General features: G+C 37.6%; 1 protein-coding gene across 1 annotated transcript in view; it reads left to right on the plus strand.

The window, feature by feature from the left end:
• CDK14 (cyclin dependent kinase 14) overlaps nucleotides 1-17,810 on the plus strand; it is a gene marked incomplete at its 5' end in the record, with an annotated part of 318,948 nt that overhangs the window by 152,684 nt on the left and 148,454 nt on the right. The window contains 2 exons of the mRNA XM_082290375.1: nucleotides 1,314-1,376; nucleotides 14,150-14,273. Coding sequence (XP_082146501.1) covers nucleotides 1,314-1,376; nucleotides 14,150-14,273 — 187 coding nt within the window. The remainder of the gene's footprint in view (nucleotides 1-1,313; nucleotides 1,377-14,149; nucleotides 14,274-17,810) is intronic.

Here is a 17,810-nt window from a genome sequence, read left to right on the forward strand (position 1 = left end):
GCCATGTAGGAATTCCTGAAAATAGTTTTGCTAGTGCAGAGCCCAATCATCCTGTGCATCTTATGTCTTTGCAATGTTAATTCTACATGCACAGTGTGTTTTTGTAGTTTGTGATTTCAGAAGCGATTTTCAGATGATTGTGGCTAGAAAAAATTTTGTGTCTTGGGTGTGAACTCTCAGATGTATCTCTATAAATGTGCAAAAGAGAACTAAAGAATGCCTCCTGGTTTGGGAAATGTTGCTCAGAGAGACCATTCTGCTATGTGGAAGGCAACTTTTGTCCAAAACTCTCACTTTGAAAACTCCTTGTATTTAGTTGGGCTGTTGTGTATGTGAGGCAGGTATTGCCAAGTAGCTTTTCAAGGAATGTTGGGTGATTTTTACCAGATGTGTTCAGAAACCAGATGTGGAAGGCAGCGTCTGTCTCTGAGTATTTGCTGGTTAATCAAGTGCATATTTTTGCTTTTTTATTTTGAACATAATTCCAGAAGCTGAGTTGTGCAAGCACATCAGAGAAGCAATATGCCACTTGACTGAAACCATGCTGCTGACGTGTAGAAATGTAAGAGAAGAATTCAGAGAAAAGTGTTTCCATAGTAAAAGCTATAAATATTTATATATTAAAAATAACACTCATCTATACATTGCAAGTCTTTTTTTTTTTTTTTTTTCTGAAGAGATTTACTGCTATTTTTGCTGGAAATATAGGAGAATGAAGTGAATATAGAAAATTAAGTGAAAACTTAGATTTGAATTTTCCATGAAGCTCTTTCCTAAAGTATCTGTATTTAATGGCTGTACATGTCCTTAATATGTGGTTCTTTTTGAGCTGGAAAGTATCATTCAGTACTCTGATATGCAATGCCTTTCAGCTTTATTTTCTAAACCTTTACGCCATCTTAATCTAGAATCACTATAAAATTATATTTAAAAGGCAATGTTTTAATGTGAACAATGAGAGCTGAATGTGAGATTCTCCCTTGAGGTTCTTCGTCTTCTGTCTAGATATAATCTTTGTGGTGTTGATGGTGATACTGTACTTACAAGTTTTAGAATTATATTAAAATTCAGGTAATTAATCTTCCAAATGCAGGGTGTTAGAAAAAATACTAATTTGCATTTGTTGAATATTCATATCAGTTATCAAAGCTGTTAAATAAAATTAGTGTAAACGTACATGTGTGTGTTTGCACGTGTGGCTGAAAAAAAACCACCTTATTTTCCATTTTTCTGTCCACTCCTAAGTAGAGGAGTATTTACTGCTGCAGTCATACAGATATTAATACAGTTTTCTCCATCTGACTTTCTTTTAGCACACTGATTTATGTCAGTACATGGACAAACACCCTGGAGGGCTTCATCCAGAGAATGTGAAGGTAAGAGTCAAAAAGAGCACACATTCAAGGCAAATGCAGTAGCAGTAACTTTGCAAAAAATGTCATGCCAGTTGTTTCATAGAAACTGATTGCTAGGTAAAGGGAAAATGACTGGCATATGAACTGTATTTTTAAGTATTTGTTTTCTTTAAAACTAATTACAAATTCAAGTATTTGAGTATTTGAGCATACCCCCAACAGAACTTCTGAAATTTTTAAAATTGACTCAGAGCCAAAATATATTAGTGAATGCTGTTAACAGTGTTGGTAATCCCTCCCCTCCATTCGAACATTTGCTCTTAAGACAATACTGCCCTAAAACCCCAGGGTAAATATGCTTTAGGCTGTCAGTGCTAGATCTGCAGTTAGGTAAGTCAGTGTGGGTTCACCAAGTTTAAGGGAAGTGTAATTAATTGTATTAGCTGAATTGTACTGCTTTTTATATGGACATATAAAATCTTCCCTAACCTTTTTGCTCGCTTGCGTGGATCAGATCAGCATTTTTATAGCTGATCTCACTTCAGAAATTTTTTTCCTTCTAAGGTAGGTACTGAGAATCATCACGCAAGAAAGAGAGAGTTTATTAGGGATTTGATGGAAAGATAGATGAGTAGAGACTTGAACCAGTTACTATTTGGGAAGTCAGCCAAATGATTTTAGCATCAAATGGAAGCCAACCAGACATGCAGAATGTGTCGTGTGTGTACAGATAATTCAGATGATATTTGTTACACTTGTCTTGCACTTTGACATCTTTCCCATTGTTGTTCTACTTTGGAAGTGTTTAAGTCTTCACTTGTCATACTGAGAACTTTATTCCAGTATTTAACTTACTGAAATGCAGAAGTTCATGAAAACTCTGTCTCTTTTCTGGAAAAGTCAGAAGGCCTGTTTGGTTTTAAAAAAAAAAAATTATTTTAAAAAGAGGCTGTATTTTTTTCTTCTGCAGTAGCTGATCATTGTTGCACATTATGTAGCTTCATTAATTTTCTGTGTTCTTTGAATGAAAAGTGGCATCTACAACATATGAATTGAGATTAGAATTACTGCCATCTACAAAACCAAGGAAAATTCCTTCTTAGTGCATATATTTGGCCAAAAAAAAAAAAAAGAACAAAAGTTATTTTTGAAAACACATAAACACATGGTGTGTATGCTGCAAGATAGTATCCTTGTAATGTCTGTCACTGAGACATTTCACTAGCATTGACAGGGTCTCCTCCCATTACCAGCTTCACAGGGCTCCGTGAGTGTGGCAGTAAAGGGGGTGAGGTAGGACCTCCTTTTCAACCCCTAAAACTTCTGAGCATTCTTCACTGCTCAGTTTCCTAAGCAGAGTTTCAGGTGTTGAATGTGCTTGTTAAAACCAGGGGGCTGTGTTTCATTTCCCCGTGTGGATACTTTTGCATTCATTTCTCTGAGTTTTGGATTAAATGAAGACTGGCTTTGAAAGTTCTTTGTGCTGCTTCAGATTTGTAAGTCTTACTCCAAGGCTGCAGTGCTGTGTAGCTCAAGTTCTGATATGCAGTAGTTGATGTGGCTGTAATTGTTCCCTGCTAAAAAAGATGCCATAATTCACATAATTGTACTTTTATTTCATCATATTAGGGCCCAGTGAGCTTGTCTTTGAGCAGGATGGATGTAGACAGATAGCTGGGCTTGCTAGTGCATCATTCCTCCAAATTCTGAGAAACCTGTCTCTTAAAACAGGAGCCTCAGAGGGACCTGCAGCAGCAGCATTTCCCTTTTAGATTTTTCTGCATGTATTCCTGTGGCTATCTGTACCATCTAACAGTGCTTAGCAACATTTTTGATGCTTATAGACACATTAGAAATATTTATTTGAGTAGCTAAGTATAGAATCCTGATGTACTGCTGGTTCAAATTTTTTAAAGTCCCAATGGATTATTTATAAAAGTAAACTCGGGGAGGGGGGAGAGGAGTATGAAAAAAAATTTGGAAGTTGGAGCAGATGAAACTTCAATCCACAGATGAAACATGAGCAATCCCGTTGAACAATTAACTTTTTTTCCTCTTAAATAATATTGATGAAAATCAGTTATATATATTTGGTAGATTCTCTTGCCAGGCTGGCAGCAAAGGCTAGCCTTAACTGCACAGTAATTATTAAAACCAGGCATGACAATTTGAGGTCCTACCATTTTAGTGAGTGAATCAGCCTGCTTGGGATTTTCAGTGCAATACCTGCTCTCAAAGCTGAGTGAAAAATATCCCAAGAGAGTGATTTCTTTAGCTGGGAGGACAGAAACCTAGTCACATATGCTAAAAATTCCCAGACCTTCATCAGCATGCCAAACTAAAAGCCTGTTCTGCTCTTTTGTTTCAGAGGATGTAAGATGGTTGTTTCATAACCATTTCATTTTAATGCTTTGTTGTGCTGTACTCAGTTTGTTGAATTATGCACATGGGGATCTGAGACTTTGCCACCTGTTTTGGTTTTAGCTTCTGGACAAAGTTGTCTGTTTGGATCCACAGCTGATTTCTAAGGGTTGAGCTGAGCCATATTAATTAGCCTTCTCTTGCTGCCAGCCCCTCCTTTCTAGAGGTTCTTCAGTAATTTCACTTTTAGTCAGACTTTTGGACAGTGTTTGTTCAGAATCAGTGGTTATGTGATCCCTAAATCCACTTAAAAAGCTTCCAGTTGAGCAATTATATTCCAGTAGCAATAAATTAGTCTTGGCTCTCTGGGGCTAACCTGTGGGATTAAGCCATTGATGCTCTCTCAGTATGACAAAAGACCCCCTGCCATTTAATTTTGTTCTTGAGGAAAGTGTTGCCTATTGATGGATATTCCTTTCTGGATTGTTGCCAGTTATTATAAATACAAACCCAAATAATCACACATCTTTCTTTTTCCAAAGAATATGTACAGTAGTTCTTGTAAAACAGTATTTTATAGGAAGGCAGAAGGAAAAACATTATTTACCTACATCTTGGTTTCTATAGAGTATCTTCAGCCTAATTATATTTCTGAGTTTTCTCCGTATTTGCAAGCTAAAGACAATGCTTGTTCCCTCAGGCTTACTTTTAAATGAAGAATTGTAAATAGAATAAAAATCCAAATTACTTTGATGGACACACATATTGCTGTGCCCTCAGGTGTTCTGTTTGACACTGCCTTTCTTTGTGGTTTTAAATAGGCTATTTGCTGTCACTTAACTATTTTAGATAAAGACTAAGCAGGATATTATAAGATGTGGAAGTATAAAGAAGAATGTCTCAGCTGACAGTTGTAGAAGTCAGGGGACAATATGCTTAGGCAAATAAAACAATATTGCTTCCCAAAGTATTAGGTTTAGCATTTTTATTGGTATGTATTTATAATTTTATGTATTGACACATAATGATTTCAGGATTTTCTAATTCATGGATGGAGGCACAAGTCTTACAAATAATATCAGGCTTTAAATTCCCTTCAAGGAATTTGTGTGTGAAGCTGAGATGTTGTTTTAAAAATGCCTATCCCTGATAATGTTAAACCAGTTATCCTGATGACATAAACATGGTTAGGTACCTGAAACATCTTCATCAGCTGGAAGGGAAATTGGCATAAAGCAGTTATTTCAGTCCATATATTCTGCAAAATGCATTAGCTCCAAATACACAATTATTTACACCTTTGGTAGCTAACAAACTTGCATGCCTACCACTTATTTATAACTGTATACTAATATACTGTGTATGGTGTTATAGTTAGAGATGTTGAGAGGAAAGGTAATCAGTTAATAAGTCCCTGTGTAGTAGGCATGGCCTCATCTTCTCTTGTCTGGTTTTAGAGATGTCTTTCTCAGTTTTTCCACAACTGAAGCCAAGCAATACATCTTAAATACATGGCCCCACATATAATTATGTTTCTGCTGGAAGCTACCGCTGCAGCCTTGTCCATGACTGGAAATAGGAATTGATTTATATGTGTGTCCTGTGGGACTTGCCAAAATGCAAAATGTGCTGTGGCAAACTGAGGTACAAGATTTGCTCCTCACTCTCCCCATGCTGTTCCTCCTGGCCCAGACTGAAATCTGTACTCCTGGCATTCTTCCCTACAGCTGTTGCAGCCTTTAGAGATAGTCCATGCTCAACTGGAACATCTGGATTGCTTCCTACAGGAGGAACTCTAATGGGTCAGAGCAACTAGTTGACCCTACCAGTGATTTTTTTTTTTTTTTTTTTGTTATGATCTTCATTCTGATTTATGTCCCTTTCCATCTGGTACAGGACTATTTCCACCAGTCTTTTGTGTTACCTTCTTGGTTCTCCTGAGCCTTTGTTTGCAGCTGTCCATAAATGGCTCTCATTTTGTAAATTCATAATTTAATTTTTAAGTATCTTTTTATTTGTGCATTTCAGCATGTCCTGTGAAAATGTAACTGTTCTTAGCTTCTTCTAATCTTTGAAGCATCACCTTTATTTTAACTTTTACTCCATGTTATTACATTCCCAGTAATGCACATAAATTCATCTTTATGCCTTGATGCATTTATTTTCTAGTTGAGTTTGTTTACTGTAACTCCTATTACTGGTAGAATAAGTGGAGCAAAGACTTGCATCTGTCATGCCTGCATTGCTTGTTTGCATCCCTGCCTTAAAAATAAATCTATTAATGAAAGCTGATTTGCTTCTTAATTAGTGGTGCAGCCTTGAGATAGCTGTAGACTTTTGAGAAAAGCATCCTGATTTTTTTTTCTCTCTACCTTTTTTCTTCTACTTGCAGTGTTAGAGGTAATATTGATTACCGTGAGCATTTGACAGAAAAAACCCCATCTTTGGCAATATAAAAAGGCACTTGCCTCTGACCCACTGTTCCTTAATCCATGCAACACCAGCCTGAATGACAATGGGTTGTCAACCAGAGAAAAGCTGTCCCTGTCTCTTAATCACTCTCAAAATCTCTCACTTCAGGCAACTTGGAAGCCTGCTGTAGTCTGCTGTGACCAGAGGGGGAAGGAACTTCCAGTTTGTTCTTATTCTATCTAATATTGCTGCACTGATTTGTTCTTCTCCCTGGGCACCTTTTTTCTTCCTAGGGCTAAAAAGTGATAAGGAACAGGCAGACCCTCTTGTTTGAGCTTTGCATGCAGGGAACAAGAATATTTAGCCTTCTCCCAGGAGCTTTCAAGACTTCAGCTCTTACCCATCTCACTTTTGAGCCTTCCTTTCTCCTAGGAAGCAGGGCACAGCAGTCTTTTGTGCATAATGGGTGGATATTTTTGAAGCAAAACCTCAACTAACTAAGCCCTACCCCTGCCACAACCTTTCAAAATGCATTTTATCACTGTAATACTGAGTCAGGCTATATGGAAAAATGTGGATTGGAATTTGGGTACTAAGTTCCCTAGGGTAGCCCAATAATCTCTGTAAAAAATGCTTATGTTTCACCAAAAAAATGTAATTAGTTTGTCTTAAAACTTTAAAAAAATATTTTAAAAGGAATGAAATAGATACTAGTGAGACATAATGGGATGCTGCAACATTTTTCAGTGCTGAATGCTTAAGAAGAGGTCAGTCAACTTTGTAGCAACTATACAGTTAAAAAAACCCCGATATTATAAAAATATTGGATTTATTAAACCAAGGATTTAATGCTGTTCTCTACCACATTGTATTGAAAATATTGAAATACACTGATTGTTATCTGATATTATCTGAAATCTCTGGCACTTAGTCATTTATGGTATTCATGTATTCCTCTCTGTACTGCAGCACTGTGAACATTGTCCTTAAGTAATGGTTGCAGTTTTTAAAGTTGAATCTGTTTTTGTCAGATGAGTAATTTTGGTGTTTAATCACTAATGTGAAAACTAATAATCTGAGTCAAAGCCATAGGGTAGTTGTCATCTGATTTCTTCTGTAAGCATGAATATTTATCACTGAACTGATTACAGCTTTAGGATGATCTGAAGCACAAAGGGGAGGGAAGCATTCAGAACATGCAAGGATTAGGCAGCTCCTGTGTCCTATCCATGTGAGGCTTACTGCACTTAAGTGAAGCTGCTTGAACTTTGGCAGTAGCAGAGCATTGCATACTGGCTCTTGCTAAGCTGTAGCTGCATTTATTAGTAGTAAGATACAAACCCATGTGCTTGTTAGAAAAGCATAGTATCTGAAAAGTAGGATAAAAATGCTTTGGGTTTTAGGTTGCAGTTGTGTTAACAATGTAGGCTTCCCTAGCATGTTTCTGTTTTCTTTCCATTGTGTGATTGTATCAACATCTGTAGCATGGACAGGAGGTTTTTGTTCCCCCTTTTTCTGTGGGGAGACATACATTGGATACACGGCCAGTCCTGCATCCCCATGTGACAAATACGTGTCACATGATGTGGGGAAAGCTGCGGCCTGTGAGCACCTGTGTGTAACTAGAGGTGTCTGACCAGGAGGTTGAGTGCCATAGACTTAGGTGCACAGGAAGTGGGCAGTTAAAATCTGGAAATAGATCCAGCTGTGATGAATTTTCATGTCATTGACTCACTGGGATTTGCAGAAAACAGTCTTTAACTCTGAGGTGAAAACCTGCCGTGGTGGTCCTTTTAATTTTATCCGTTGTTACTGGAAGCAAATCTAACTAATGTCATGCTTTTGAAATCTCACTTCTAATCACTAAAATTGGTCATGCTAGCGATGTGAAGTTGAATTAAAAGTGTATTTCAGTAGATATATTAAGTAAGAAGCAGTGCTGTTCAATGTGGTTGAGAAGTCGCTATTTTTCATTCCTCATTCAGTGAACAAGCAGGTGTGCAGCAGACAGAATAATGTTATGCCAAATTAAGGTCGTCTTTTACACATAGCATTGAGAATTGATTATTTAAATTAGACTTTTTAGTTATCAGGCATTAAATATGGCATCAGCATTTCACTCTACTTCATGTCAGTCTTGTCACTTAATGATTTGATAATATGCACAACTGTGAACAGTTAATGCAGAATCTTCATTAGTGTGTTAAAATTCATGCTAGAAGAATGTCACTTTCATAAGTGCACTTGTAATTTATTGTCTGTATGATCGTCATGATTCACATATGGCAAGAAAACATATATATTGTAGGGAGAAAGAGAACACTAAAATTTTTTAAATCAATGAGGCAACAATTACCACTCTGACCTAGTTTATCATGGAAGTGAGTTGATGAAAGTTGAAAAAGCAGATTCAATTATACTGAATTTATTCTTACTTTTGCCATTCAGAAGAAAAAAACCTGAGTCTTCCACTTACTGAACATTAGCAGATGACTATAACTGATCATAAGGGACTGTCTTTATACTCAGTTAATTAAGCACACCTTCCTCATTGCAAATGACTGTAGTAGTACCCAGAGGGGACAAAAAATGATTAAAAGAGCATCAAAGAGAATGGAAGTTAGCAAATGAACACATTCCAATCTCTTTTCTTTGCAGTTCTGCTGCAAATAAGTGAAAAAAATCTGTATATATATTGTTTCAAGCAATGCTGTGATGCACATTGCTGGTGGCTGTATCATATGTATTTTTGTGTGACATTGCCTTTGGTAAGACACTTGTGTAAGGAATGCAGGAGCAAGTTAGAAGCCTTTATAAATGCATTTTAGAGTGAATTATTTTAAAATTCTTTTGGAGAGAACTCAGCTGATTCCTGGGAAGTCAGATAGGAGAAGCCTTTTAGTGAGATAAAACTGATTATGATCCTGGAAATCCTGCAGATTCAAACAGCTAATAGGTTTTTTCAGATTTTACTTATTCGTAGGGATGCAAATTTGTCTCCAGTCAATGCTTTGTTCCTGGAACTTCTTCTTCTGACAATTTAAGCAACAGAGCCTACAAAGCTATGACCTAAAAAGGACAGTATTTCCCCAGGACATAGGTAGAAGTGAAAAGTTGGATTTTATCTCATGGTTATTATCCTGGTTGAAAAGAGGGAAATGAACAGCAAACCAAGAGTGATTAAAAAAGATTGTGCTTGATGAGCTTTTGACATGCTAGCAGAAGTCACAGAGGGAGATTTCTCATTGCTTCTGTGATAGTACGTATTACCAGGTAGTTTTTTCTTATGTTAATGTTTTAAAACAAGTAGTTCTAAAACTCCCTAGTCTTTGGGTCTAGTTAACCCAAACAGGACTGAGTAATGTGTTTGGTTGCTTTTATTTCCAAGGCTGTGAGATGGCACTGCAGTGATTTATTACCTCCTTTTGCCTTTTTAAACAGTCAAATAATTTACAGAAGCCTATACTATCCTCTGGATGATAGGGAGAACTTCACTGGTTGCAAGCTTGAGATGGGATGTCCCAAGTTTGGTTTCTTCCTCTGGTATTTTTAGATTTGATGGTCTTAAGACTGAATACGATTTGATTGATGCTGAATACACACTTGGGAATTCAGATGATTGTGTGATACCCAGACAGTGTGCTTTGATACACAGAGCAAGCAGGAGCATTTGTGTAATCAGTGATGGGTGATAATAAAACTTGTGTGGTATTGTGTATTGTTTTTCAAAAGTAACCAATAGAGCAGTACAAGCTTGCTAAAGGAAAGACACATTAATTCAGACTTGCTTTCAGCTTTCTTCTGAAATAATGTTATCTCCTTGTCCAGATTATCTCAGCTTTTTTTGCAGTCTTTCACTTTCAAGAGAGCAGAACCAAGAGTTTTGTGCATCTTCTGTAAACTAAGTTCTTTGTAGCTTTCTAGTTCTGTGTAGCTTTCTACTTCTGTATCTAGGGCCAAGTCTCCTATTCCCACAATACAACATGAATTAAGGGAGCGAAACGCAGAAAATAGTTTAGAAATCCCTCTGTGCCATCACGGAGACTTAAAAAAGCCCCCCACAGGCATCATTATTCTGTCCTCTTGGCAAGCATCCTTTCTGTCATTGGGGTCCTCAGTGCCTCAGTGTGTGAAAATGGTACATTTTCTGGAGAATCTCCCCAGGCACATTGTGAATTTCTGCTTTTCACTTACCCCAGTATCCTTTGCCAGAAACTCTCTACCATCTGTGGGAATGGAGGGCAACTGTATGGAGTCATCTGAGTACTTGACACACGTGACTTGTACATGTGTTCCCCTTTATCGTTAGGCTGGAAAGAGGTTTCTGCACCTAAGTCAGACAGTGTCAGCTGCTCTCAATCCCACCCTTTAGATGTGTTTTGCATGGCTTGTGTCAATGTCTAACTTATAAGCTTGTTCAGAGGCCAGCAGATAGTAAAGCATTCTGTAGCACGTGGGCCACCAGGCAGCCATTGGATACCTGCATGTAAGGCTCGAGGTTGTACACTCACCCAGACTCATGAAAACACCAGGAAAGCTGGGCTGTTCATCCAGACAGCTACAAGTTTCTCAGAAAACATAGTATTTTTTACCTACTACAGGCATTTGGTCAAATGTTGCATATAGTTCAAATGGCTATCCAAGCATTACACTTGGAGGACTATTTAGGTACTAACTCACCCCTTTGTGGAGTTGAGGGCTTTCTCTTGTAAGTTTTAAGTACTGCTAATGTTCTTTTAATATCACAGTCCATAAACCCTGAGTTAGCTTTGACCTGCATGCATTTTTCTCACTGACGATGTAAAGTCTTCATTAAAATATGTTGCTCATTAAAGTGAGAGCTGCGTAACAGTCAGGGGAAAAAAGGTAATTTTTAATGGCTATAATAAATAAGCAAGAGTTGAAGCCACAAGTGTTATGTTTTTTGTCTGAACATAAAGTCTTGAGCTTCCTAATGTTAAGCTTTGCTGAAAACCTGACTTCTAGGGACAAATCACTGTCCTGTTTTCTGTCTTTTTCAACTCTCACCACAATGACCTTTGACATTTTGTGAGCCTATTTTATTACCAAAACCTTTGTTTTTACTAATAAGCTAGAAACTCTACACATACAATTTCTTACTTAATAATGCCTTAGTTTGTTTATTGCAGGCTATTCAGTACCTATACAGCCTTGTGTATGACCATGCAAATATTAAAATTACCAACATAAAAGCTAAAGAGCTACAAATCTGTGTTGTTTTTACCATCATAACCAACCTGTTGAAATACATATTGAATTTGCCATTGACTCCTTTTAGAGTTGTCCTCTGGTCTGCAGGGCTGCCATCCTGGGGCCTTGGAAAAAGGCAGTTCAGCTGCTTGTTCAAAACCCCCTGCAAAAGCCCCAGGCTGAGTTTTCATGGTGATTGGAATTGAGTGAGGTGGAGGAAGGAGCAAGTGAGATGACCATGAGAGGGGGTTTGTTGATTTCAGAGTGGGTGTATGGGTAAGGATTGATGGTACCTCACCTAGGAGTCATTTTTGTCCTTGTGAAGGTAATGCAGATAGTCTGGAAAGAGAACGAGTTTCTTGGAGAAAGCTTTTCTCAAGATCAGGAGAGGGAACTTGACTGTGAGAGGGCAGAAGTGCTTTGTGAGAAATCAGAAATAGTTTTTAACAATTCATCTTTTCTTTATGTGGAACCGCTGGAAACAGAGAGGCCTCCCTTGGTGTTTTCTCATTCCAGCCAATCACACAGGGCCTGTGGTTTGCAGAATGCTTTGCTGCCAGATGTTAGGCTTGTGTTCACGTAAATCTTTTCACATTTAATATTGACAAATAAAAACAAAGGGGAAGAGAAGAAGAGAAATCAGCAAAACAATATCTGAGTTTACCCTGTAATGAATTCAGAAATTTAAGGTTGTACACTCACCCAGACTCAAGAAAACACCAGGAAAGCTGGGGAAACAAAGGGGAAGAGAAGAAGAGAAAGCAGCAAAACAATATCTGAGTTTACCCGGTAATGAATTCAGAAAGGTTTTCTTTCCCCTTCTCTTTCATCATCTTCCTCGAAGGAGGTGTGAGTGAATTAATTAACTTTTGTGGAAGTACTTAATGAGTACAGCATGTCTACAAGTTTGGAATAAAACTACATTCCAAAGCTGTCCTAAGGAGCAGATGTTTATTCTGTTTAGCTGTGAAGTTGTTGGGCATTTTTTTTAGCACATCGTGTCAAATCACTTGACTCTTTCCACTAAAGCCAAGTGAAAGACTTTAATAAATATATTTTGAGTTACTACAAAGATTACAGTGCTGTAAGCTACCATGATAATTGAAATTTCTTTGCATATTTAAAAACAATGTTTGAAGTTAAATGCCACTGACTTAGCCTAGCAAACTGATTATTTTGCCCGTCTTTTTATTTTAAAAAATATATTATTTTGAAGTAATTTAATAGAATTTAATTGATATTTTCAGGCTGTAATGAAAGCCATATCTGCTTCTTGCTCTTATTAAAATAGTTTTTATGTACCATGAATTCCACTTTAACCACAATTCAAAAAGGAATGTGCATGTTACTTACGACTTTGCTGCTATCCTTTGTTTTTCTGTATTTTACTCTTAGGTTTCCTCAGCACATTGTTAGACCCAACCCTGGCAAGAAGGTGATTGATATGGCTCTTTGTGCCCTGGCTAAATAGCTAAACACAGAGTGTATTGTGTCTGCACTCAGGGAAAAAATGAAATGCAATTAAATTCATTTCAACTTCAGTAACATGACATTTCTGTTTCTTTCATGTCAGCCTTTATGCTCTTCTATAATCAGATTTTGTAACCCTTTTTATAGTGTCTCTTCACTTCAGTAATCACTAAATAGGATACTTGTGTTGCAAGTTAATTAGAAATTCTCGTGTGCCTGACTTTTCCCAAATCTTTGGTGTGGTTTCCACATCTTCCTAGAGAGCACATTTCACTGTCCTCTGAGCTGTGAGGCACAAAGTCCGTATCTGCTCTTGAATCCTCCATGTTTAGCTTTGGAAGGGAATTTTGTGTTCCCATTTAGAAACTGAAGTATTTCTTAAAATATTTCAGGCAATGGGAAGGGTCTCTACATTAGGATAGGTTCTTCATAACTGCAAAGAAAACTCCTGGGAGTTCATTCACTCTTTGTACTGACAAAGCCCGTGAAGGTTAACACAGCCTATCACAGCAAGTGTCTGAAAGGATGCGGGAGAATGATGCATGGGGGAGATGAAAAGGGAAGGACAAAAGATTTTCTTCATGCAGCTCTTTGTTCATAATTGTAAATTACAAAATACACAATAGTAATGCTTAGTTTTAAGGATGTTTATAGAGCTCGGGGAAGGACTCTAAGAAACCAGGAGAGGGCGAGTTCGGTTTCTGTCTAAATTTACCTTAAAGACTATTGCAAGTAAGTTTCAAAAGTCATCTTTAGGTCGGTGAGAGTTACTATTTCCTCATGAAAAATACATAAGAAGCTCCCATTAAAATAAACTTCGAAGGATAACATCTATTGTACTTGCAGATTTCCTTGGGTACACAGGCATTATTGTTATACTATTAATTTCTTCTTCGTTTTAGCTTCAGTGTCCCATCCCCCAGCCTTATCTCCCCATCCCTATCCACCCTGTACTGTTGTTTCTTATAATTAGTGAAGATACACATCTGTCTTCAGGCTACCACCTAATCTCTAAGGCCATGTGGGTAAATGGAATATAATTATAATTTGGTAGAAACCAAGCCTTCTGCACATTGTTGTATTGCTCTCGTTCTTTTTAAAGCAGGCAAATTGAATCTATGATATAGTAGGGCTTGGAGGCTGGGTTTAGTCCTTGCAAAGTAAGTATTTTTCAGATGGAAATTTCATGGTGTTAAATTTGGGTGGGAGTTAGCCAGTTTGGGAGGAATTCTGACACAATGTTACCGCAATGTGCAAGCACCCTGCATATTGTGAAGAAATCACCTGTGGTTATATGCAAAATATTAACAGAGGTCATTTTTTGTCCCCCTCTTTTTCAGTTATTTTTATTTCAGTTGCTGCGAGGACTGTCTTACATCCACCAGCGTTACATTTTGCACAGGGACCTGAAACCACAGAATCTTCTGATCAGTGACACGGGGGAGTTAAAGCTGGCAGACTTTGGTAGGCAAGCAGTTAATTACAAGTCTCTTATAATGTTGTAGGAATGTCAGACAGATGGTTCCACTGATTTCTCTTCCCCCCCCACCCTATTCCTTAGACACACCTTCTTCATTGTAGATAATTGCAAATTTTTCTCCTGAGTGAAGAAATTGATTATGGTCAACAAAATGCTTGATTAAAAGGGAGCAAGTGAAAAACAAATACCTACTCTGGTTCTCTCAAGGAAGATAATGCTGAAAGTATTTCCATTTTATTTACCATGAGACCTCTGCATTAGAATTAAAAACCTTTAAAAAGAAAAGAAAAAAGTGGAGAGAGACCTGAGGAAATACAGACTGTATGAAAAGCACAATCACTTTATGGGAGCAGCTCTAGGGTTGTGGAGATCTGGATTAACTTTCATTAAATGGTCATTGAAAGAGACTGAAGAACACAAGAAAAAGTGTTCCTTCTGTAGAATAAAGGACACTAGGATCACCTGGACTGTTTTCAGTATCCATTAGTTCTTTGTGGGGATGCCTTATGTGGAGTATAAAGTCAGGATAAATTATCCACTGAAATCTTACCCTTTGGCCTACTTTTAAATTTTTAAGCCATTTTCTAGTGGCTACACCAAGGCAAGTACTCTTTCCTCTGCAAACCATTGTGAATGCATATGTGGAAAATGGCAATATTTTTCTTTAGTGGTTTTCACTAAAGGTTGTAGGAATTTCTTTCTTTCCTGTAGGTCAGCTTCTCAGTTACTGATTCCAGCAGAACTTCTGAAGTAAGCTGAAAATGTGACCTATTGGCTTTTTAAAAATGTCTTTTATTTTTATGACTGCTATCCACAGCATGCTTCACATTTCATGCAGCAGCAGTAATGAGGAAACCTTGTGTGCTAATTGGCAATTTCACTGTTAATGTAGTCATGAGGTTTTGTCTTTTAATTAGCGTTACTACAATTAACAGCTCAGTGTGTATTTGCTGTGCTGGAGAAGGGAAGAGGACTTAAGGTGGACACAGTCCGCAAGAACTTGATTTGCCTTTGGATTGTAAGAGAATTAGAGAAATAGTATTAGAAGCAATTGTTTCCCGAATTATGTATGATTTTTTCGTTGTAATTTTTCAAAACTTGCTGTTTTTTGAAATATATGCTTGAAAAAACATTCCTGCATGCTGCATTTTACTATGAGCTTTTACCTCTTATCATGAAACAGGTGCATCGTTCAGTGTTCTTGTAGTGAAATATGAGTTAATCCTCTGTTGAAGGTGTCGTGCTGTTTAATAGTTTTGTTGTATCATTTATGTGTATAGAACACTATGAACTAATCTGACTCCCAAGTATCCCCATATTATAAGTCTTTCAGGAGATTGTAATGTTGGTTCTCTAGCTTTGGTGGATGCTGAAAACCATAAAAGATCTCACAAACTCTTTTGTATGCAAAATGTTTCCTGTGGTGTGGGGGTGGTTGCTGAAGCTCTATGGCTTGTGTGGCTGGAGAGAGGGAGGCTGCAGACTTTTTAGCTGTGTTTTTAAGAAAAAAAGAAATCAACGTGCCTTTCACCAGCACTATTAAATACATTGCTGGGGGTGTGAACTGATCAGTGAAATGTCCAACTCAGACATAAGTTGACTCTGTCTGGTAGTGTTGGCTGGTGCTGCCATAGAGCAGAGGACAGGCTGGGATGCTTGTTCATGCCCTGCTGTAGTAGGAAGTGTAACCATCTTTCACTTCTGATGAACTTATTGCCTCATTGTAGCACCAATATCCCAGTGCTAACATATCCCAGTGCTAACATATCCCAGGCTAAATATCCCAGTGATGACATCAAAGACAGGATTTTCACAGCTTTGTGTTGGCAGGAGTTTAAGGTTGACCATTGTGTATGGTTTTGATAGAGGGACTAGAAATGTGTAAGTACAACCAGAAAGAAATACACAGTGGTAGACATATGAGTGCATAATATTGTGCAGAGAATATTTTTTCTCTTTTAAGTTTGTCCTGACATAACAGAAACATCTGCATAACCTACTCTTATACACAGAGAGATTATATATCTCCTTTTTTTTAAAGCTAGATTTTCTTTCATGGCTCATGACCTCATAAAACTGAAAACCAGATGGGTTAAATTTCTCTTCCAAAAACCAAGATGAAAAATTGGAAGTGATGAGGTTCAAGTCTGAAGGGTCATGACCTCTTTCACTGGAAGCATGAGAAATGAGAGCACACCAGTGCTCTATGTGTGCCCCCGTGCATATTTACTTATTTAAATGCTGTATTATTATAGCCCATCTTCCACCTTCCCAATATGAAAGACTCTTCCTAAACAAGATGTAAAATACAGTCCTATTTCTCTTTATGTTTTTCTTTCACAAATGACTGATTTGCAATAATGTGCTTGGAAAGGAAGTTGGTTTAGATTGTATACTTAATTAATTACATGAGGAGCGGTATGGAAATTAGAAAGATGGTTGCTTTGCTTTCAAATGCACTCAAGGCAGGAGAGAACCTATCAAGAAATCAGTTTCTCTCAGAGACAGGATTGACTTCACTAGCATAATAAATATAAAATCCTAGAGCAAAGGCCTTTTAATCTCTAAGGAAAAGACCTTCAGATTTTAGTTTCGTAAGTTTACCCAAAAAATCAACATAATGTCTGAAGCTTTTCATTTGGCGTCAGGCTAATTTAATCTCTTCACTGTAGGATATCAAATACTTAAAAGCAGGCTAGTGGATCATAGTTCTTGAATAAACAAGGTAAAAGAAAGGCTATTCATGTCTGCCAGTGCATTGCACTGCGGCTGAAGTGGAATCTTTGAATAACTGTGGGCATGTGTTTTTCTATAGCAGGGCTCCCAGACATAGATACTCCACTGTGTGGGAGTGTCTTTGTTCAGATGAACAGCAGTTTGCTTTTCTGTTCATTGTGCTCTAGCTGCCAGGAAATGAACATTTATGAGAAGACTCAGCAGTCAAATGAAAAGGGAGAACAGAATATAGAGGCTTTATCAAATTAAAAATGGATGAGCTGTAAAAAATGGCTTTCTTGAGAAGATATAATAAGGGAGACTACATCTTGAGTTAATTGTTGCTATGAAAAATAGTCCTTGAACACCATACCTGCATTCTTTTTAAAATCTAATTAAAATTCCAGAGGACAGTATAGTGTATTAGGAATTCTTATGGAATGAAGTGCAAGAATTATTTTTGATCCTGTGGTGTGAATTTGGCGAACTGTCTATGAGTTTATTTCCCCCCCCCCGCATATGTCAGCCTTAAGTAGAAATAAAGTATTTTAAATCTCTAATGAGTAACACCATAAGAATTTTGCCTCCATCTTCAACAGAAAGACTAGTAATCCTCAGCCCCCTGAGCTGGTAGACATGAACAGGGAGCAGAGCATAGCCCCTGCAATCGAGAAGGAAGTAGTTAGTGACCTCTTGTGCCACTCAGGCACTCACAAGTCTGTAGGTCCAGATGGGATTCACTTGAGGGTATTGAGGATATTCCATCAAGCAACTCTCCATAATTTATCATCAATCCTGGTTAGCTG

This window comes from Coloeus monedula (genome assembly GCF_965178545.1).
Source record: "Coloeus monedula genome assembly, chromosome: 1".
In the NCBI taxonomy this organism is placed as follows: domain Eukaryota; kingdom Metazoa; phylum Chordata; class Aves; order Passeriformes; family Corvidae; genus Coloeus; species Coloeus monedula.